General features: G+C 35.6%; 1 protein-coding gene and 1 non-coding gene across 2 annotated transcripts; one reads left to right on the top strand and one right to left on the bottom strand.

Moving 5' to 3' along the window:
• Window positions 1-8,494: 8,494 nt before the first annotated feature.
• Window positions 8,495-24,499, bottom strand: wdr45b (WD repeat domain 45B). Its single transcript, XM_030121871.1, has 10 exons — window positions 24,237-24,499; window positions 22,963-23,037; window positions 20,912-21,013; window positions 19,175-19,262; window positions 17,025-17,119; window positions 16,741-16,931; window positions 15,973-16,058; window positions 14,283-14,384; window positions 12,864-12,985; window positions 8,495-11,504 (listed from the first exon to the last, which is right to left on the bottom strand). Exons 1-10 carry the CDS (start codon window positions 24,301-24,303, stop codon window positions 11,398-11,400), a joined length of 1,035 nt encoding a protein of 344 aa, XP_029977731.1. The 5' UTR covers window positions 24,304-24,499; the 3' UTR covers window positions 8,495-11,397.
• Window positions 24,500-24,935: 436 nt separating this feature from the next.
• Window positions 24,936-25,008, top strand: trnar-ccu (transfer RNA arginine (anticodon CCU)). The gene has a single exon. It is a non-coding gene; the product is annotated as a tRNA-Arg (tRNA).
• The last annotated feature ends 295 nt before the right edge of the window (window positions 25,009-25,303 follow it).

Here is a 25,303-nt window from a genome sequence, read left to right as displayed (position 1 = left end):
ACCATTTTTGGAGCACATACTTCAGCCTTAACACTTGACCACCAGAGGTCTCCGGTGAATTTTGAAGTAAAGGGTTGAAACACCTTGAAACACCTCTGGAAGTGATTAGATGGACATTTCTAATTATCTGGAGCCCTTTTAAACCAAATTTGATGATATGACCAAAATGACCATTTTTGGAGAACATACTATATAGCCTTACCAATTGACCACCAGAGGTGTCCGATGAATTTTGGAATAAAGGGTTGAAACACCTTCAAACACTTCTGGAAGTGATTAGATGGACATTTCTAATTATCTGCAGCACTTTTAAACCAAATTTGATGATATGACCAAAATGACCATTTTTGGAGCACATACTTCAGCCTTAACACTTGACCACCAGAGGTCTCCGGTGAATTTTGGAGTAAAGGGTTGAAACACCTTCAAATACCTCAGGAAATTATTAGATAGACGTTTCTAATTATCTGGTGCACTTTTACACCAAATTTGATGATATGACCAAAATTACCTTTTTTGGAGCACATACTGTAGCCTTACCAATTGATCACCAGAGGTCTTCAAGGGATTTTGAAATAAAGGGTTGAAACACCTTGAAACACCTCTGGAAGTGATTAGATGGACATTTCTAATTATCTGGAGCCCTTTTAAACCAAATTTGATGATATGACCAAAATGACCATTTTTGGAGAACATACTATATAGCCTTACCAATTGACCACGATAGGTCTCTGATGAACTTTGGAATAAAGAGTTGAAACACCTCAGGAAATGATTAGACGGAAATTTCTAATTATCTGGTGCACTTTTAAACCAAATTTGATGATATGCCCAAAATGACCATTTTTGGAGCACATACTATATAGCCTTACCAATTGACCACCAGAGGTCTCCGATGAATTTTTGAATAGAGTTGAAACACCTCAGGAAATTGTTTGATAGATGTTTCTAAGTATCTGTGGCACTTTTAAACCAAATTTGATGATATGACCAAAATTACCATTTTTGGAGCACATACTATAACCTTACCAATTGACCACCAGAGGTCTCTGATGAATCCTGGAATAAAGGGTTGAATCACCTTCAAACACCTCAGGAAATGATTAGATGGACATTTCTTATTATCTGGTGCACTTTTACACCAAATTTGATGATATGACCAAAATGACCATTTTTGGAGCACATACTATATAGCCTTACCAATTGACCACCCGAGGTCTCCAAAGAATTTTGAAATAAAGGGTTGAAACACCTTCAAATACCTCAGGAAATTATTAGATAGACGTTTCAAATTATCTGGTGCACTTTTACACCAAATTTGATGATATGACCAAAATGACCATTTTTGGAGCACATACTATAGCCTTACCAATTGACCACCCGAGGTCTCCAAGGAATTTTGAAATAAAGGGTTGAAACACCTTCAAATACCTCAGAAAATTACTAGATAGACGTTTCTAATTATCTGGTGCACTTTTACACCAAATTTGATGATATGACCAAAATTACCATTTTTGGAGCACATACTATGGCCTTACCAATTGACCACCAGAGGTCTCCAAGGAATTTTGGAATAAAGGGTTGAAACACCTCAGGAAATTGTTTGATAGATGTTTCTAAGTATCTGGAGCACTTTTAAACCAAATTTGATGATATGAACAAAATTACCATTTTTGGAGCACATACTATAGCCTTACCAATTTGACCACCAGAGGTGTCCGCTGAATTTTGGAATAAAGGGTTGAAACACCTTCAAACACCTCTTGAAGTGATTAGATGGACATTTCTAATTATCTGGAGCACTTTTAAACCAAATTTGATGATATGACCAAAATGACCATTTTTGGAGAACATACCAAAGCCTTAACAATTGACCACCAGAGGTCTCCAAGGAATTTTGAAATAAAGGGTTGAAACACCTTGAAACACCTCTGGAAGTGATTAGATGGACATTTCTAATTATCTGGAGCACTTTTAAACCAAATTTGATGATATGACCAAAATGACCATTTCTGGAGCACATACTATAGCCTTAACACTTGACCACCAGAGGTCTCCGGTGAATTTTGGAGTAAAGGGTTGAAACACCTTCAAATACCTCAGGAAATTATTAGATAGACGTTTCTAATTATCTGGTGCACTTTTAAACCAAATTTGATGATATGACCAAAATTACCATTTTTGAAGCGCATACTATGGCCTTACCAATTGACCACCAGAGGTCTCCAAGGAATTTTGAAATAAAGGGTTGAAACACCTTCAAACACCTCTTGAAGTGATTAGATGGACATTTCTAATTATCTGGAGCACTTTTAAACCAAATTTGATGATATGACCAAAATGACCATTTTTGGAGCACATACCAAAGCCTTAACAATTGACCACCAGAGGTCTCCGATGAATCCTGGAATAAAGGGTTGAATCACCTTCAAACACCTCAGAAAATGATTAGGTGGACATTTCTTATTATCTGGTGCACTTTTACACCAAATTTGATGATATGACCAAAATGACCATTTTTGGAGAACATACTGTATAGCCTTACCAATTGACCACCAGAGGTGTCCAAGGAATTTTGAAATAAAGGGTTGAAACACCTTGAAACACCTCTGGAAGTGATTAGATGGACATTTCTAATTATCTGGAGCCCTTTTAAACCAAATTTGATGATATGACCAAAATGACCATTTTTGGAGCACATACTATATAGCCTTACCAGTTTGACCACCAGAGGTGTCCCATGAATTTTGGAATAAAGGGTTGAAACACCTTCAAATACCTCAGGAAATTATTAGATAGACGTTTCTAATTATCTGGTGCACTTTTAAACCAAATTTGATGATATGACCAAAATGACCATCTTTGGAGCACATACTATAGCCTTACCAACTGACCACCAGAGGTCTCCGATGAATTTTGGAATAAAGAGTTGAAACACCTCAGGAAATTGTTTGATAGATGTTTCTAAGTATCTGGTGCACTTTTAAACCAAATTTGATGATATGACCAAAATGACCATTTTTGGAGCACATACTATAGCCTTACCAATTGACCACCAGAGGTCTCCAAGGAATTTCGAAATAAAGGGTTGAAACACCTTGAAACACCCCTGGAAGTGATTAGATGGACATTTCTAATTATCTGGAGCACTTTTAAACCAAATTTGATGATATGACCAAAATGACCATTTTTGGAGCACATACTATAGCCTTAACACTTGACCACCAGAGGTGTCCGATGAATTTTGGAATAAAGGGTTGAAACACCTTCAAATACCTCAGGAAAACTATTAGATAGACGTTTCTAATTATCTGGTGCACTTTTAAACCAAATTTGATGATATGACCAAAATGACCATTTTTGGAGCACATACTATAGCCTTACCAATTGACCACCAGAGGTCTCTGATGAATCCTGGAGTAAAGGGTTGAAACACCTTGAAACACCTCTGGAAGTTATTAGATGGACATTTCTAATTATCTGGAGCACTTTTAAACCAAAGTTGACGATATGACCAAAATGACCATTTTTGGAGCACATACTATAGCCTTACCAATTGACCACCAGAGGTGTTCGATGAATTTTGGAATAAAGGGTTGAAACACCTTCAAATACCTCAGGAAATTATTAGATAGACGTTTCTAATTATCTGGTGCACTTTTAAACCAAATTTGATGATATGACCAAAATGACCATTTTTGAGCACATACTATCGCCTTACTAATTTGACCACCAGAGGTCTCTGATGAATCCTGGAGTAAAGGGTTGAATCACCTTGAAACACCTCAGGAAATGATTAGATGGACGTTTCTAATTATCTGGTGCACTTTTAAACCAAATTTGACGATATGACCAAAATGACCATTTTTGGAGCACATATTATAGCCTTACCAATTTGACCACCAGAGGTGTCCGATGAATATTGGAATAAAGGGTTGAAACACCTTCAAAAACCTCAGGAAATTATTAGATAGACGTTTCTAATTATCTGGTGCACTTTTAAACCAAATTTGATGATATGACCAAAATTACCATTTTTGGAGCACATACTATAGCCTTACCAATTGACCACCAGAGGTCTCCGATGAATTTTGGAATAAAGAGTTGAAACACCTCAGGAAATTGTTTGTTAGATGTTTCTAAGTATCTGCTGCACTTTTAAACCAAATTTGATGATATGACCAAAATGACCATTTTTGGAGCACATACTATAGCCTTACCAATTGATCACCAGAGGTTTCCAAGGAATTTTGAAATAAAGGGTTGAAACACCTTGAAACACCTCTTGAAGTTATTAGATGGACATTTCTAATTATCTGGAGCCCTTTTAAACCAAATTTGATTATATGCCCAAAATGACCATTTTTGGAGCACATACTATAGCCTTAACACTTGACCACCAGAGGTGTCCGATGAATTTTGGAATAAAGAGTTGAAACACCTTCAAATACCTCAGGAATTATTAGAGGGAGGTTTCTAATTATCTGGTGCACTTTTAAACCAAATTTGATTATATGCCCAAAATGACTATTTTTGGAGCACATACTATAGCCTTACCAATTGACCACCAGAGGTCTCCGATGAATCCTGGAGTAAAGGGTTGAATCACCTTGAAACACCTCAGGAAATGATTAGATGGATGCTTCTATTTATCTGGTGCACTTTTAAACCAAATTTGATGATATGACCAAAATGACCATTTTTGGAGCACATACTATAGCCTTACCAATTGACCACCAGAGGTCTCCAAGGAATTTCGAAATAAAGGGTGAAACACCTTGAACACCCCTGGAAGTGATTAGATGGACATTTCTAATTATCTGGAGCACTTTTAAACCAAATTTGATGATATGACCAAAATGGACCATTTTGAGCACATACTATAGCCTTAACACTTGACCACCAGAGGTGTCCGGTGAATTTTGGAATAAAGGGTTGAAACACCTTCAAACACTTCTGGAAGTGATTAGATGGACATTTCTAATTATCTGGAGCCCTTTTAAACCAAATTTGATGATATGACCAAAATGACCATTTTTGGAGCACATACTATAGCCTTACCAATTGACCACCAGAGGTCTCCAAGGAATTTTGAAATAAAGGGTTGAAACACCTTGAAACACCTCTGGAAGTGATTAGATGGACATTTCTAATTATCTGGAGCACTTTTAAACCAAATTTGATGATATGACCAAATTGACCATTTTTGGAGCACATACTATAGCCTTAACACTTGACCACCAAAGGTCTCCGAAGAATTTTGGAATAAAGGGTTGAAACATCTTCAAATACCTCCGGAAATTATTAGAGAGACGTTTCTAATTATATGGTGCACTTTTAAACCAAATTTGATGATATGACCAAAATGACCATTTTTGGAGCACATACTATAGCCTTACCAATTTGACCACCAGAGGTGTCCGATGAATTTTGGAATAAAGGGTTGAAACACCTTCAAATACCTCAGGAAATTATTAGATAGACGTTTCTAATTATCTGGTGCACTTTTAAACCAAATTTGATGATATGACCAAAATTACCATTTTTGGAGCACATACTATAGCCTTACCAATTGACCACCAGAGGTCTCCAAGGAATTTTGAAATAAAGGGTTGAAACACCTCAGGAAATTGTTTGATAGATGTTTCTAAGTATCTGGTGCACTTTTAAACCAAATTTGATGATATGACCAAAATGACCATTTTCGGAGCACATATTATATAGCCTTACCAATTTGACCACCAGAGGTGTCCGGTGAATTTTGGAATAAAGGGTTGAAACACCTTCAAACACTTCTGGAAGTGATTAGATGGACATTTCTAATTATCTGGAGCACTTTTAAACCAAATTTGATGATATGAGCAAAATGACCATTTTTGGAGCATATACTATAGCCTTATCAATTGACCACCAGAGGTCTCCGAAGAATTTAAGAATAAAGAGTTGAAACACCTCAGGAAATTATTTGATAGATGTTTCTAAGTATCTGGAGCCCTTTTAAACCAAATTTGATGATATGACCAAAATGACCATTTTTGGAGCACATACTATAGCCTTACCAATTTGACCACCAGAGGTGTCCGATGAATTTGGAATAAAGGGTTGAAACACCTTCAAATACCTCAGGAAATTATTAGAGAGACGTTTCTAATTATATGGTGCACTTTTAAACCAAATTTGATGATATGACCAAAATGACCATTTTTGGAGCACATACTATAGCCTTACCAATTGACCACCAGAGGTCTCCAAGGAATTTTGAAATAAAGGGTTGAAACACCTTGAAACACCTCTGGAAGTGATTAGATGGACATTTCTAATTATCTGGAGCACTTTTAAACCAAATTTGATGATATGACCAAATTGACCATTTTTGGAGCACATACTATAGCCTTAACACTTGACCACCAAAGGTCTCCGAAGAATTTTGGAATAAAGGGTTGAAACATCTTCAAATACCTCAGGAAATTATTAGATGGACGTTTCTAATTATCTGGTGCACTTTTAAACCAAATTTGATGATATGACCAAAATGACCATTTTTGAGCACATACTATCGCCTTACTAATTTGACCACCAGAGGTCTCTGATGAATCCTGGAGTAAAGGGTTGAATCACCTTGAAACACCTCAGGAAATGATTAGATGGACGTTTCTAATTATCTGGTGCACTTTTAAACCAAATTTGACGATATGACCAAAATGACCATTTTTGGAGCACATATTATAGCCTTACCAATTTGACCACCAGAGGTGTCCAATGAATATTGGAATAAAGGGTTGAAACACCTTCAAAAACCTCAGGAAATTATTAGATGGACGTTTCTAGTTATCTGGTGCACTTTAAACCAAATTTGATGATATGACCAAAATTACCATTTTGGAGCACATACTATAGCCTTACCAATTGACCACCAGAGGTCTCCAAGGAATTTCGAAATAAAGAGTTGAAACACCTCAGGAAATTGCTTGATAGATGTTTCTAAGTATCTGGTGCACTTTTAAACCAAATTTGATGATATGACCAAAATGACCATTTTTGGAGCACATACTATAGCCTTACCAATTGACCACCAGAGGTCTCCGATGAATTTTGGAATAAAGAGTTGAAACACCTCAGGAAATTGTTTGATAGATGTTTCTAAGTATCTGCTGCACTTTTAAACCAAATTTGATGATATGACCAAAATTACCATTTTTGGAGCACATACTATAGCCTTACCAATTGACCACCAGAGGTCTCCAAGGAATTTTGAAATAAAGGGTTGAAACACCTTGAAACACCTCTGGAAGTGATTAGATGGACATTTCTAATTATCTGGAGCCCTTTTAAACCAAATTTGATGATATGCCCAAAATGACCATTTTTGGAGCACATTCTATAGCCTTACCAATTGACCACCAGAGGTGTCCGATGAATTTTGGAATAAAGAGTTGAAACACCTTCAAACACCTCAGGAAATTATTTGATAGACATTTCTAATTGTCAAGAGCAGTTTTTAGCCAAATTTGATGATATGACCAAAATGACCGTTTTTGGAGCACATTCGCCTTACCAATTGACTAACAATGGGGACACTCATGAATGTTTTAATAAAGGGTTGAAACACCTTCAAACACCTCAGGAAATGATTAGAAAGACACCACTAATTAATTACAGCACTTTTTAGACATGTTTGATATGACAAGAATGACAATTTTCTGTCATTTACAATTATTTCAAGCTTCAAAGAAGGTTAAAAATATTTCAGAAATAGTCTAAGATAAAATTTTTTCCAAACTGTCCAGTTCCAGAGGAGATGATACAGTGTTCCTACAGCACCAGTACAGAACAGTGGAGTCTCACACTGTTAACATGAAGCAGCGTGAAATACAAAAAGCACTTTTACTATCTTTTGAAATGTTAATCCATCTTCAAATACTAGTGCAAATCAATTTAAACACGGTCTGAAACCTGCTCCGTAGGAAAAAAAAAAAGAATAAACGTAAGGTTGTATAGTTATATAAATGTGTAGAAAAGTTAAGAACTTACTGGTTTTAATATTTATAGGTTAATTAGTAAAACTGCCTTTTTTGTTTATTCTAAAAATTAATGACATTTTCCCTTATTTCCTAATACTTTTGCTGAGCATTTATATACATTAAAGCACAAAGATAGTGTTTTCCGACCTCAAGTAATGCAGAAAAAATACATTTCTATTGATTTTGACAAATGTTTTAACTTCAGAAGAGACCTTGGACCAGTATTTGGTGGTGTAACTGTCCGGTTTCATGAGGGATTCAGATCTGAAAATATGAACTTTATGAACAGGTGTTGGCATACTCATCAGATACATTTAAAGAAAAAGTGCATGGAATGGTCTTTATGTAAAGAAGGAAAAACTGATGCAAGGGAACATTAATGATGGCTGTAACTTCCATCTACTCGCACTAAGAAAAGCACCGTTTTATGATCACCAGTGGAGCTCTTCATCAAAACAGACCAAGTATAATAGTAAAAGCACATTACATTTTATTTACCAGGTGTTACAATCATTCTGAGTGTCAGAAACACGTTGGCGTTTCAGTGAGTGCATCATCCTACTGTGACCGGTCATTAGTAACACCTGCAAGTGAACAATCAGAGTCCCAAAGCAACACCAATCAAATGTTGTTTTTGCACCGAGTCAACATAAGGCTGCTGAATACAGACGTATAAGAGACAAAGATGTTATTTTTAACTGTAAATTAAATTACTCCGTATGTATGCGGTCCACGCTGAACAGATCTGTGGTTTATGGCTGCCGGCATCAGCAAAGCACTTCAGATTCCCTGATAAGCTGAATCTATAAACGCTGCAGAGGGTCAAGTAGTTACACAAACACTAAAGTCAAACTACGCTCCATGTAATATGGAGCTATTGTCCTGCAAAAACATGTTTTACAAATGCCTTATGAAACACTGTGGTTTTGCAAACAAGGTTGGAAGGATTATTATTTTCACAACTGTGCACAGGTGCCAAAAATGGTTAAAAAGAAAAGTACTTTATGGATCTTGGGTGTAATGGGTGTGACAAAACACTCAACCGTACCCTTAGGAAAAAAAAAAAAAAAAAAAAAAGTGTCCGTATGAATTTTTTACCTAGATGCACCCAAATTGGTATGTACAAAAATGGGAATAAAGCCCATTGCAATTTTGTTATTTTTTCCATTTTGAGCCACTGTTTTACTATAAATTTATAAAATTAATGGGTATTTAAAGTGCCAGACAATGGACACCAAGTGTAATATTTAACTCCTTGTGTTGGGCTGATGGTCATTGAAGCTTATAATCCTGTTGGTTTGCAAATACAAAAACACCCTATAAATGCAACATAATTTCACTACATCATTCTTCACAAATTGTCTTAATGCTACAAAATATACATATATATATACACACACACACACACACACACTCTCTGAAGTGGAAGTAGAAAGTGTTATAGTCACACTAACTTCAATTATTACAATAAATTCTGTTCCAATTTTTAAAAAAGATTTTCTGTTTTGTAAATCATAATAATTTATCACTTATTTCCAAAACTTGAATTTCTTACATTATTGTGTTTTGTTCTTATGTTGTTATACATCATCACTTTCCTAAAATAATTGCCCGAGTCCTTTTGTTTTATTTTATTTTTTTTGGGGGGGGGGGGGGGGGGCAAAAGAATGACTTTTTTTTTTTTTACAAAATCATCAAATACTCAATTTCTGGTGAAGTTTTTTAGTTTCCTGACAAATCTGAAATAATGACTTTGGCACTTGTTTTAGGAAGGCGACAATATACAAAAAAAAAAAGTTTCTGATGCCTTTTTGTTTTCCAGTGTGATTGATGATTTACAGTTTTAATCAATTGCTCAATCAAAAATATGCTTTCTTTTACTGAAATTACATGCCATAAACATAATACAAGAGGCAATATTTGTTGAGGAAGAAAACTCTGTGGTAAATAATCTCAATTTTTTTTTATTTGGTGATTTTTCACAGATCTCAGAAAGCAAAACCCAAATGAATCAACTTAATGTGCATATATTATCCACCTCATATACAGTAGTGTATATAAAATGATATTTAGAGTTCAGAGTAAGGCTGGAGTTTCTAAATTTAGATTGTGGAGGGTGAATTACTTTGAGTTCTACTATCTTTGTCCAAATGATTCTCTCAGTAAAGTCCAATTACATAATAGATAAAGTAGAAAACTGTAGTTGTTTTCAAGTATGATGTGCAATTGTTCTACATGTATGTTTTGTATTTGCAAACCAGACTGAGTGAACATTAGCACATTTGTAAAACATGTTTTGCTTGTGAGTTTTGGCATTAATTTAGCTCCAAACATTAAAAAGTGTAGCCAGAATTTGAACAAAGATCATATATTTAAGAAAATATATAAAGCAACTGTCATCATATTGGGTTAATCATTTACATAACATGAAGTGTGAATTTGAACCAATGTTACAGTCACACCTCAGATGTTTTGTTCAACAAACCAAATTCTACACAATGAAGAGTTTCCCATTTGGTTGGAAAATCCATAACTTTCTTTTAACAAAAAAAAAAAAAAAAAAAAGGAAAAGAAAAACAAGATATATTGCACAATGTATGAAATAGGAAAGACTTTTTTTCTTGCTACTATTCTGTACATTTCTATGTTAGATGTTCAGTCTGGTGCATTGTGTTCATACAGTGAATATAAGAAAATCTAGTTAATACTAAGGTGACATTCAGAATGCAGGATCAGACTGTGTTCCACATGTCACTGTGGGCTGTACACAGCTGAAAAAGCATGGCTATACATTTGTTCGCTCAATCTGATCCTGCTTAGTGAACACCAAAATATGGTACACTGGTATATACACGAACACACATACAGTATGTATATATGATAACAATAATATGTGCACACATACGACTTCTCTCCACGCTCCACTCAGTTCAGAGGCACTCCCTAGAGTTAGATTAGGTGGTGTTAGTCGACAAAAATCTCAAGCTGATCAGTTTCTAACTAGCGGAATCATCTATGTGATTAAAAATAGCCATCCACTGGAAATTCCTCGGAAGACGTCTTAAAAAGCGACAGGTTTCTCCTTTCAAAAATAGAACTTTCCCTCTTTTTTTTCGGTTTGGTTTGGGAGCGTCTGTGTGCAGAGACCGTCCTCAGGAGTCTATAAGACATACAGTTCACATTTCTGTTGGAGCGTCTCGTCCAAACTGTGCTTCTTTTCACCGTTTCCTACCTTCGTCCGACGCTCTTTCACAGAGTCTGTCGAAACGAGAAGAAGTGCAGCACAGGACTTCTCCATGAACGTAAAAAATATATATATATGTGTAAGGACGTGGGAGAGCAGAGTCTGCAGAGAAAGGGGGCCGGGGGTCAAAGGTCATATTTTTTCATCGGTCATCTCCAGGAACTGGGCGTACACATCTCTGGAACACTCCCCTTTCTGGTTGAACAGGAACTTGTAGTAGCTGCCGTCAGCACATATGGCTGCAGGAGGAGGAGGAAGGAGAGAGAAGAGCTCAGTCAGCGACAAAGTACACAACACACGAAAACAAAACCATTTACAACGATCACAAGGAACCCAGCTACAGAAAATAAGCCCAAAGTTGGAATGAAGCTATTCTATAAACCCATATTAGACCAGATTCATGACGGGATGGAGCACAACTGCCCTCAAGTCTATGGCTGTTATCATCTGATGGCAGATGCTGACATCAATAGAGACTCTATAAGTAAAACACTATTTTTGTTTTTTTGCATTTGGCCTGTGTATAAAAGCTGACCAGTTATAACTGCAGAGGTTTAGGAGGAGCACCTGATGTACTTATGAGAAAAGTCAAACCTAGTTATTTATCACTATTACATATCATGGAGCCTGTTGTAAAAATTACAAATATTATTACTGCTATTATAGTTCAGGGGTAGATCCTGAAATGACTGCAGGCAAAAAAAAGATCCAAATATGTTGCCTAAAACAAAATTAATGACAAATGTAACAAGAAAAGCATTCGGAGAGCGCAGACCTCCACCGAGACAGATCTGTTGTGTGTGTGTGTGTGTGTGTGTGTGTGTGTCCTCGATCACCACCAAAATTTAATCATTTCTTCCTTGTGCCAGTATCAACATTTCCTGAAAATTTCATGAAAATCCATTCATAACTTTTTGAATTATCCTGCTAACAAACAAACAAACGTGCAAACAAACACACAAAGCAAAGCGATCCCAATACCTCCTGGCGAAGGTAATGAATGCATCAAACATTTGTATCATTTCTTTTTATTGAATTTCAGCTCTACCTCCATTTTTATGTTAATATTTTATGTATGAATCTGTATGTTTTCAAAAGAGATATCTAGTTATGATGGGATGTCCCTAGTGAGTGAGTTAGTGAATTAATATGTTTTGTCTTTAAACCTTTGTGTGTGCCTGAAGGATATACATGAGCTTTACATTCTGAATAGACCTTCTCATTTTTTCCTTATGCTTCATTCAGTTAACAATGTCAGAATAGTCATTTCCTATAGTTGGTACAAAGTGGTGGAAAAAAAAAGGAGACATCCTCCAGTCTATTCCCAAAGTGGTTTAACCATCTAGAGGAGTTTGTGTCATCTCTAATAAGCAGGGAAAACACAAACTAGAAACAGGATTTCATCAGGAGAACAGTTGATATGAATGCTGGACACACACATTGTCCCTGTACATCTGACGACAACATCAGGCGGATGGTTCACACTTCTGCAAAATCCTAAAATGTTCTCATCTAATTGCAAACCTTTGGTCTGAGCTGGGCTTCAAGTTTCAGTGTGAATTCCTTAAATATGAGACATTTTTCCATGCCATACATACCTATGACAGCGTTGGGCTCTGTTCCAAAGGCACACACACATGGAGAGCCCGAGGGCACCTGGAACTTGGAGAAGCTCCATTTGGAACTGAAGTATTTGGGGAGAAAACTAGCCGAGGCCAAACTGCAGGATGAGACACAGACATGCACAGTCACATTCAGATATGTCCGCCTCCACAACCCTGTTTATTCCCCCAAATCAGAAACACACATAGTTTGCATTTTTACCCCCCCCCCAAAGGGGAGGCAAGGGGGTATTGTTTTTGGTTCGGTTTGTGCTTGTTAACACTCTAGCAGCAAAACTACTGGTTCAGTTAATACCAAATTGGGTTTATAGATTGCCAGTGACCCACATTAGATCTGATTACATTTTAAGAAAAGTAGGTCAAAGATCAATTTTTTTATGAATTAAAAAAAAAAAAAAAATCCCCATTTACTTATAATGGACAAAATTTTAAATGTCTGTAGCAGAAAAAGTATTGGTTGAATTCATACCAAATTGGGTTTATAGATTGCCAGTGACCCAGAAGAGATGTGATTACATTTTGGGAAAAGTAGGTCAAAGTTCAAATTCTGTATGAATTTTTAAAATCTTTTTTTTTTTTGGTTTCACATTTACTTATAATGACCGAAATTTCAAATTTCTATAAAAACATCAAATTTGTTTCAATTTACTTCAAACTTGGCACATACAGGGTGGGGAAGCAAAATTTACAATGAACATTTAGTTGTTTTTTCTCAGCAGGCACTATGTCAATTGTTTTGAAACCAAACATATATTGATGTCATAATCATACCTAACACTATTATCCATACCTTTTCAGAAACTTTTGCCCATATGAGTAATCAGGAAAGCAAACATCAAAGAGTGTGTGATTTGCTGAATGCACTCGTCACACCAAAGGAGATTTCAAAAATAGTTGGAGTGTCCATAAAGACTGTTTATAATGGAAAGAAGAGAATGACTATGAGCAAAACTATTACGAGAAAGTCTGGAAGATACTATTAAAGAAGAATGGGAGAAGTTGTCACCCGAATATTTGAGGAACACTTGCGCAAGTTTCAGGAAGCATGTGAAGGCAGTTATTGAGAAAGAAGGACACATAGAATAAAAACATTTTCTATTATGTAAATTTTCTTGTGGCAAATAAATTCTCATGACTTTCAATAAACTAATTGGTCATACACTGTCTTTCAATCCCTGCCTCAAAATATTGTAAATTTTGCTTCCCCACCCTGTATATGGAGGCAAATGATATGATGACATCAGCACGTGCATAGACATGATGACATCAGCTGGATCGATGCCAAAATAAGCTACAATACATGCGAGGGGTGGGGTTTGTTGTGCCTGGCACCACTTGTTTTATTTTTTTGCTTTTGCCTTGAATGCAGTGGACAATGCAAACTCAGCTGCTGACCTGCTCTGCTTGTTCCTCTTGGGGTCTTCTGCTGCGAAGATGTGCACTGTGCCATGGTCACTGGACACACAGATGAGGGACGCATCCTGGTTGAAGTTGATGCTGAGCAGGACACAGGAAGTAGAACGTGTAAACATGAATAATGACCCTCCATGCGCAAATGCTGCAGCTGACATGGTTCACTCTGCATGTCTGTAGCAGAATGAACACATGAATAGAAAATGAACCAAGCTGCTTCAAGGGTTTGTTCATCTTCCAGGTTGTGGACTATGTGAGGACCTGAGGTGGGTGCTCACTTCATTATTGTAGCTGTTTGCACATGAAAACACACAACCATGTAACTATGAGAAGTTCAAGCTAGTTATCCATCACTGTCACATATCATGGAAACCCTTAAAAAAATTATATAAAATATTAATATAAAATAAAAGCAGCACTATGTACAGTTCAAGGATTGATCCAGAAACTACTGTAGATTAAAAAAAAAAAAAAAAAGACTCAAATATGTCACTTAAAACAAATTAATATAAATAATGACTGCATCAAACATTAGTATTGTGTCATTTTATTACATTTCAGTGCTTCCTCTATTTCACATGAATATTTTACCTCCATGTTATGTGATGATAATTGTTAACTAGCCTTAACTGGTCTCATAATCACATGTTCCTGATGTTGTAATTATGAGATCATAAGCTTTTCTCATAATTATAAGATCAGGAGTTTTTAATTATAAGATAAAGTGTTTTTTATTCTCTAAAGAATGTGCTTCTGAGCTTCTCTCATGCAATGTTGTGATGATGCAGCTGTGTTTCTCATGTTTGACAACAAACTAAAGAGCTTAGTGCTTAACTTAGTAATAACAATGCTTTTTTTAATTCATCACCTTCGTCTCAGACCCTGATTAATATAATGAATGGAAACTAGCATGTTTTATTAAATAAAATAATAAATATCACATTTAAAAAAGCTTTCTGATACTAAAACTGAAATAAACAGAGAAGATGTTCTTTGTTTTCATCTTTGTCCATTTAATTCTTACACACACCTATCATTAATTATGAAAATTTGTTATTTAGTTGTGACTGTTTTATACCAGCAGATGGCAGCACATGACATCTGCATTCATGGTTGACATCATATTGATAAAGGTCAGACAGAAGCATACAGTCCCATTTTTAAGTATTTTAGAAATAATAAATCAGTCAACAGATATTTTGGTAAACTCCCATCATGGAAAAGGTTCCAGATTTAAAAAGTAAATACAACTAAACTGAAAAAATCTAAATAAAATAAGAATAAAAACCAAGGAAAAAATCTGCTATTTTAAATTATTTTTTCTAGTTCAATACAAAAGACAAATTAGTCAGAAATTAAGTGACTGAACTGGCCTAATGCTTTCATCTACTGCCTCTTTACACATTAACACATCTCCTTCTCTGGGGCTTTGAGAAAATTTTTACAAAATTACCAAAGAATTATTACAACTATATTCCATTAGTAGAATTTATATACAGTAATACTTTCATCACATCAATGACAAAACAGGTGGACCGAATCAGTATTGCCCAAAGTTTTTGCCTCTCCAATGTGAGAATTTGCTGATTTTTGCCTGATACAACAGTTAGGGAAACATGTTTGGATTTTATCTGTTGGTGAATGAAAACACATCCTCTGTGAATGAACTCACCAGTAAATGTTAGCTGCCTGAGAGCCTCGTCTGAGCTCCTGAATGAGCTGACCTGCTGATGTGTCAAAGATTCTTATGAGGGTCCCCTGCAGAAACACAAAACAGATTAATCACATGGTAAAAGACATTCATCTAGGTCTTCCTATTTTCTATTTCTGACAAAAACATTCTTCTAATTACCTCAGAAGGAGAGGCAAGGGGTATTGTTTTTGGTTGGCTTTGTTTCTTTGTTTGTTAACACTCTAGCAGCAAAACTATCTGTTGAATTCCTACCAGATTTGTTTTGTATGTTGCCAGTGACTCAGAATAGATGTGATTACATTTTGGGAAGAGTAGCTTAAAGTCAAATTTTTTTTAATGAATTTTTAACATTTTTTATTTTCCCACATACTTATACTGGGCAAAATTTCACACGTCGGTAGCAGCAAAACTATTGGTTGAATTCATGCCAAATTTGGTTTATAGATTGCTAGTGATCCACAATAGATGTGATTACATTTTGGGAAAAGTAGGTCAAAGTTAAAATTTTTTATGAATTAAAAAAAATGTTCCATTTACTTATAATGGGTGAAATTTCAACTGTCCATAAAAACATCAATTTTGTTTCAATTTACTTCAAACTTGTCACATATATAGGGGTAACTGATACGCTGACATCACCACACATACAATGGACATCAGCTGGATCGATGTCAAAATAAGCTACAATACGTGCGAGGGGTGGGGTTTGTTGTGCCTGACCCCACTTTTTTGTTGTTGTTGTCGTACTTTCTCAGATGCAGTTGCTATTCTTGTTCCCTGTAGGTTCAGGGCAATGCAGCACAGTGCCCCCTCATGGGCGGGGATGTCCACTGGGGGTTTTTCTGTGTTGGCCAAGTCCACGATCTGCACATGGCCTGAGTGAGTCCCAGGGAAGGCCAGCAGGGAGTTGTTACTGTTGGGACACAGCACACACAGCCCTGCAGAAGGAAAACACAAAAACACAATCCTCTGTGAATGTGATCAGTGAACACAGTGCTAGTCTTTTAACAGCTGCAGAGTCTGGAACTGACCTTTGGGGTTGTAGCAGGTCTCGAACACATGGAGCTGATGGGGGTTGTGTGTGAAGGTGAAAACCTTGATCATTGAGTCCAGGACCACCACGATCCTGAACACGGAGCAGAAACACCACATTGACACTTGTATATTAATGTCATTTCAACAACCTAAAGAGGAAGCTCCCATTTAGAGACTAGTGATGACCACATTACACACACTTACACATTGTGCAACACATGACGAGGGTTTTTCCTAGAGAAAAATGTCTAACAGAATTGCACTAAACATTAAGAGTTTGTACCATAACATGGTAGAACTTTTTTTCCCATTTAAATAAGTTTGAAAACAGGTGTTCTGCCAAAAACATGCCTCAAGCAAAACATGTTCCCTGTAGCTTCTCTTATAGTTTGTGGAAAACCATTTACGTCAGTTGAGAGATAAGTCACTGGGTCAAGGTAAAATTAGGTAACTATTATGCTCAAATTTAACATAACAGAATCAGCAAGAAGCGATGCTTTCAGGTTTGTTATTTTGTCCCACAAACAAAAAAGTGCCCGAAGATATCAATTTAGCAAGGACAATAATGCACATCTGCAACAAAATTTGGTATTTTGACTCCCAGAAAAACAGGGTTCCTAAAGGTTTCTACAAGTTAAATTTAAGACCTTTTTAAGACTACTTATAACAGAATTAAATGCCCATTTCACAGCCATACCGGCAAAAATGTGTGACTCCAAGAATTCAGGAAAATGTATTTATTTACTCCAGCGCCTTGATTCACATCATTCCCAGTGATTCCTCACCTGGGTCTGCAAACTTAGTGATAATTCGTTCCTAATTTCAATATAAATTGCCAGGTTGGAACGGGTGGAACTGAGTAGACTAACATTACTTTTTTAGCAGCTTGAACATTTAACAGACACATTTAAATACAATACAGTGAACAAGTTTATGGAAACATAACTTAAGACTTACCATATCAAATGTAATACCTTTTAAAGACTTCAAGGTATTAAAAGCAGATTTGTAAATTCAAGACTTTTAAGATTTTGCAAGACCCCATGGGAACCCTGAAAAAGCCATATTACTTTCTTATATTTTTTTTAAATCACCTGACAAACAGATTAACATTGGTTCTGAAATAATACATTAAAGTTGAAAAAAATAATAATAATAATTGTGTGCCATTTTGGAAGAACACAATTAGTGTCAGATTTTACTGGCATTTATGAGATACTTTTTTGGATCACATCTTTTAACAGAAAAAATACTTTACTGGTAGATGACTAAAAAGGTTTTTAGGATTATATTTTAAGACCTCAAATTCTTCACTGATAATTACTAAATCTGCAATCACAGTAACTTGGTAATATATTCCATGATTTTGTTCACCTCAAGTATTTGTTAGATTAATGTTTAACAGTAAACAGCGCATGTTGCCACACTGTTTCAACATATCTGTCATTTTCTTCAGTCATAATTACCACAGCTCCTATAATATGTTGCTTGTAAAATGTTACGAGCCAGGTGAAGGTGTGATACTCAGCATGAGGATGGCACAATCTCCACCTTATTTTGCAACAGAAAAACCTGACTGATCAAATACATGTTACCACACAAAAGCAGTTTGTAGGACTGTGTATTACAAAGAACAGAAGTTAAGACTCCAAATCTTTCTAGTTTTTAACTATCTAATTGTAATGATGAAAAAGGAGACTGAAACTAGCATTTAAATGAAATAAAAATAGCTTAAAAAAACATGAAAACTAAAAAACCCCAATAAACGGCAACACAAACTACATCAAAATAGAAATGCAGGTAAAATAACCTGTGGTTCAAGAATAAAATAGCTTTGTATATGGGACCTTTAACAACAACAGTTTTGTTAATATTTTATGTCTGCCTGACCTTTTTCAGCTTCTATAGATTAAGATTTTCCTCATGATACCTGAAAAACTCATACCAACCATCAAACCAAATAAAAACCCAACTAAAACTAGCCAAACCCAAGGAAAGTATTCGCACAACCCTACAACTGAAACCAAATTAAACTAGAACACACATAAATACGTCAAAGTAATTTCAAGACTAAGGAGGAAGGCTACCGCATTACACAACTCATATTGAGCAAGAAACAAGTTTTCTTTTCTTTTTTTTTTTTTACCTGTCACGACGAAGCTTCACTGCTTTCACCTCTGTTGAAAATTCGATCTCAATAACTGTCTTCTTCTTCAAGTCGTCCCAGATCATCACTGTAGTATCAAAAAAAAAGCAAGACAACACAAAACAGTGTTTCACTAAAATATAAATATTAAGACAAGATAAGATAAACCTTTACTAATCACCTGTCTGGGAAATTGAGTTTGCCACAGCAGATGAATAATACACAGGGTAGCACAGAAAACAATTTTTTTAGGTGGAATATGTCAAATTACTGCTCGGTAACACATGGACTTGAAACAGACATTAATATTTTAAGCTTTACACAAACATTCAAAATATGTGGTTCTCGACAGAAATTGATATCAAGTAGGACAAAATCTTGTAGATATTATGTTCAACTATGGTGAAAATAACTTTTGGAGTAAAATATTGAAAAGTTTCTGTTTCATTGACATGAGAATGTGGTAACACATGGACAGGCTGCCATAGTAACACGTGGATGACTCTTTACCATTATATGCATCACCAAAATGTATCAAAAGATCATTACTTTCTGAAAATATCTGAAATAAAAGTAACTTGAAAATTAAAAATTGGTATTTTTGTGATAACATGTGGACAGGGCCTTTTAAGGAACTCACAAATGTTCAAACTCAAATATCAATAATATTCACAAAATAATGAAAATCTAATACTTGAAACTTAATCATCTATATAATGAACAGATTGAATACATTTTCTAAATTTTTTAGATATAATTTTTAGCATCAAATTTGAGCTTTATTTTTATATCTGAGGCATGACTATGGTGTAAAAAGTACAATCTGTTGTAACTTTTTCTACAAGTGGTATTTTAAAAAGGATAATAGCTCCATAAAATAGAGATCTTGAGATAAAAAAATGAGCCCACTTGATAAATGATGTGTGCAAATTTACTTTTTCATGCTGATGTTCACTTGATTGGACCCATGTACAACGATAGCTATATATTCCTTGACATACTTCAGCTGTTGACTGAGGTGTTAAATATTAACCAGAGGTCTTTGACATGGAATCTCATCAATTTTGTCGAATAATCTGAATCTGGTTTCAGCCCTTTTTGACCTTTAACCCTCTCGTTAATAAGATGCCTCTTTCTAGTGACTTTTCTACTGTTTGTCAACGCCTTTGTCTAACATTTAATTCTTCAGCTCTTCAAACTTGGGGCATTTTAGGTTCATTTTTCGTACCCATTCAAGGAACGCTGCAGTCTCCTCAGCAGTCCAATAATAAACACACATGTAAAAAGACGATGGTTGGATATAAAAGCAATTTTCTGATTTAAAAATTTAGATGAATGAAATGCCAAGATCAGTTTTTTCCTGTGGATGCATAAACCCTGTTAATCACCTTTAAAAAACCAAAACAACATTTATTTTGCCATGTAAAAAACATTATGCAATCACTTCACTTATGTTTATGATTAAAAATAGATGTGTGCAAAATGTATAACTGATTAGAAAGTAGATAATGACAAGGCAAAATGGGGGTAAAAGTCTCTTCTGTTGTTTCCTTCACTTATTCATATTCGCTTTTTATTGATACATACAGTACAACTTTACCAGCTCCTCTACCACAAGTAAAACCTTCTTTGTGGTATTTCAAGATGTTTTCTTATGTGTAAATTTAGAACATGTAGGTAAAAAACAGCTGGATGGGATGCATTAACTGACAGATGAGGCTTTTAAATAGCTCATACCTTTGTTGGTTGGGTACTTGGGTTTCTTTCCTCCCCCTACTAATGCCAGATAGTTACACCTAAACAGCATCTCCACGTGGCCGACTCCGCCTTCCAGGAACTCTGCAAGTCACATTCATTGACAGATTATACAAAGACCGGATGAATGGAGGAGCAGACTGTTTACTGTACTTATCGAACATGAGCAGACAGCCTGTAATCAGTTTTAGAAAAACTCCTGGTGACTGATTTGTCATGGGTTAGCTCTCCACGACAGACGCAAAAGCACAGTGACAGGAAACCCTCTGCGTTCGACACAGTGACTCCAGCTGATCGGATACACATCATCATAAGAGTGGATCAACACAAAGGACAAGACCAGAGACACAGCTGCGCTCCACTCTATGAATGAATACATGGCTTACAGCTTTTACATGAGTCTGAAAATTAACTCTGAAGCTGGTCATGTGTCGAGTCATATTTTTAGCCATTCTGAGGAATGGTTCCTCTTATATTCCTTCAAATTCAAGAAGTTGAATTAGTTGCCATGAGTCTGTTTGCATGGTTTTACTCAATGCTGTAAAATCCCACAAGCCAAAATGAGTCTTCGAACTCACTAATGACAAAGCCATTCCTGTATTATCATTATTTTGGAAAATAATTCCCAAGCAGACTTCCTAATCAGCAGGAAATAAAACACTGACAAAACTACAAAGCACAAAATGTATACTCTTATTTAACTGTTTAGATTTTTAACAGATCTACACTTGTGCAAAGAGTGTCTGTAGCAAAATCAGCCTACTTGCTTAAAAAAAAAACTACCCCTGCAGGATACTAATGCAGATTAATAAAAAGCACCTACTACCCTTGATTAGGAATTCCTTTGTCACACAATAGTGTCAAACGTATGACCTTTTGGCACCACTGCAACACCACCTATTATCACCTACCCACTAGAATCTGAAGACCCATTTAAAATTCTGCTCCAGGGCCCAGCCAAGCCAAAGTGAACATCAGGGTCAATTTTCTTTTTCTCTAAAACAATATCTTTGATTACTCAGCATGAAAGACATATCTCTAGTTTCCAAAACTCTGTTAATTTAATTAATAACTGAATTACAACTGGATATATAAGAAAATATATGACAATACTGTGTAAATTAAGAACAATAAAGGCTATAAATGAATGTATACAGCATACATTCAGAACATAAATAGCAATGTGTAAATAAATACGTTCAAAATATATGTCTGTGTCTAATCTTATATTTCATAATAACCGAATACTATAATGATTTCAAATGTTATTTATTATAAAAAACAGCAGAAAGATGTGTATTTAATAGAGTAATGAAACATATGTTGCACAGACTGATCATTTTATCAGTATCTTAATATAATCTTTGATTATTATTATGGTGCATCACAATGAACAAAGACTTCACTCCATTACTTTTTTGGATTCTCACTCCGATACCATGAATTAATGTTTTTTAAGACTCAAATAAAAATGATATCAGTTTCATTTTTGGATATAATGTATTCTCATATATTAAGAAAAGTGTGGTATGCTAAACATTTGCAGTTTCCTTGAGGAACAGCACTTTTTGGCATTTTTTCCAAACCTTGAATAACTGCTGTATATGATTCCTCACTCCATTACTTTGTCAATGATGACAAATTCATGTTTTTATTAAATATCTGGTTATAATTCCTTAATGGCTTGTTAAAGTACTTGCTTAGACGTACAATTTGAGCTATTAAGGTTGCTGCTAAATTAGTTTTTAAAAACAGATACGGAATGATTAGTGTTGCTGCAAAGTGCTTTCTCACTGTTACTCGCTTGGCCAGGCCCTCCATCATTCAGTCACTTTTTGGCTTTCAATATAAACTCCTTCTGTAGATTTAATATTTGTTGTGCACAATCCTCTAAAAGCTGAGAGCCAAAACATCTGATGCTATGACTTAATATGGAAATGTATACAAAAGAACAGTCACAGACATTTTTCTTTTTTTTAATGTGACAGATGTAGATACATCACATCAGCACAAGTAGTAGTCAGTAGTCTCACCTTGTTTCTCCTTTTCTTTGAGAGGATCTGTGTTGTACACGCGAAATCCATTCTCCATCCCACAGGCGAAGCATCCTGAGGACACACAAGCATAAAGCAGCCATCAGAGACGGATCAGCACATAAAGATCACATTCATATACTGTTGTTGCCAGTTTGTTTCCCCTGAACAAATGACTGTATTTGGTTTTAACATAACCAGAACACACTGCAAGGAAAAACTCTAATTACATATTCTAATTGGAACTGAGGGCGTACCCCCCACATAAATAGATGACTTAAACACATCTGGAGCTACAGACAGTTAACTGAAGTGATAAAAGGGCCTAAAACGAATACTGAGCTGACACGAACCATGGAAGACAAGTCATTGACTTATAATGGAATGGCTGCAGTCAAAGTAAATAATGACATCACTGACATTTATGTGATTCTGTTAGGGGTCACATGAGGTCTCTTATCCCTTCGACTATGCGAGTTTGGTTGTCTTGACTTCGGGTTTAATGTTAACACCAGTAATTTCACTGAACTGATGCCAGACTGTATAATAAAATGAAAACGCGATTAACATGTATGCCTGTGTACATAGAAATATGCGGGGGTGGGGAGAAGTAAATAATAACAATGTAGCTAAGGAATTTTACGTGGGAACAATAAGAAAAAAACAAACATTAGAAAACTGCAACCCTGATAAAAGTCTTTTTAGAGCCACCTAGATGTACTTTAACCCAAAAATATACATAAAAAAACTACCTTAGCGTACCTGATTAGCATACCTAGCTAGCTATCACCGTTAGCTGTGTTATCACAAAACGGTTCTCGACCCTAGCTTTGAAGCTGTCTAAATTACTTGATAGCTACATAATACACGCGTTTATATTAAAATTAAATGTCACATGTTAACCACATGTCTGTGTCTACTTAACCCTCACTGTCATGATGAACTAACATTAGCTTGCTAGTGTGTGGGCTGAAAACAAAAAAGCTAGCTACATTAGCTAGCTAACGGTGATCCAATGGGTTAGCCAGAAGTAGTCAATATTAACTAAACGTTCGACATTTGGCCTTTAAACGTTTAGACTAACAAAGACGTAATGTTAGTGTTTTTAATAATGTAACATACAAAATTACCAGGTTAGTTATATACTGTTAGGGTTAATTAATTCCCTGGAAGACATTATGCTAGCAAAAATAGCTTAGCATCCACGTCGCTGCCAATTTCCATTTGGGAGGAAAAATACACACACACACACAAACGACAGTAGTATTTCTTACCATGATCCTGGTTAAATCCGGCATAAAGTAGCCCATTCCCGTGCGGATTAGACGGTAGTAAATTCATTATTTCACCAGATAGTCAAATTCCAAATAACCTTATCAAGTTAATCCAACAACTGCTGTCTGAAAAGCTAGCTGGCTACCATTCCTCCAGAGTCTGCTAACCAGAGAGAAGGAAAACCACTGAGGCTGGTTCCTGGTTGTTGAACTATCCTCGGTCAATAGCGGAGGGAGTTTTTAATGGTAGCGGAAAAGTAAGAAAACTATTGACATATCAGTGACATCAGTTGAATATTATTCCAGTCGTTTAACTAGTTTGGGTAAATTGACACATATCTCAGGGCTTGTAGGATGACAATTGATCAAAGCAAACATACACCTAATCAAGCTAGTCGAACGACATGACATTATATTTAAAAAATGATTTGATTGTCTGACTTAAAATGTAATTACTGAGATGATTTCACGAGCTAATAGTATTGTTTACAGTTTTATTTGCTTGAATTTTAAGAAATTAAATAAAAGCTGAAATGAAGACAAAGCTCGTTCTGTAGATAGATACATAAAGCGTTAAGCTATTGGTAGCTAACTTATTGTTAGTTCGATAAAAAAGTATCAAATCAGATAAACATTAAAATATTTACTTTAAATGAGAAGATCTATTTAATATTTCGGTGTATTTCAGTCTTGTATATAGCCCCAGTGGCCTAATGGATAAGGCACTGGCCTCCTAAGCCAGGGATTGTGGGTTCGAGTCCCATCTGGGGTGAATTTCGTTTTTGTAGGTTTCAAAGATTTCTCACTTAGACACTGATTTTTGAGATTAAGAGCAATTTAATTTTTATGTTGCATCTTAAGACCCCAAAGTGTTATTAGTGCTTAGTTGTACATTTAAATGTTTTATTTGTACATGTGATACTCTATAGTTCGATAACTCTGTACTGGATCATTATTTTTCCTGCTTGTGCTTAATATTAATACATGAAACAAATATGTAGTTTGAGTGAAATGTTACATGTTGACTTACCTCAACAGAAAGAAGCACGAATCTGTAAAGTCATACC

This window comes from Sphaeramia orbicularis, chromosome 19, assembly GCF_902148855.1.
Source record: "Sphaeramia orbicularis chromosome 19, fSphaOr1.1, whole genome shotgun sequence".
Taxonomy (NCBI): domain Eukaryota; kingdom Metazoa; phylum Chordata; class Actinopteri; order Kurtiformes; family Apogonidae; genus Sphaeramia; species Sphaeramia orbicularis.
Note: the sequence above shows the minus strand (reverse complement) of the source record. Positions and strands in the feature narration are given on the sequence as shown.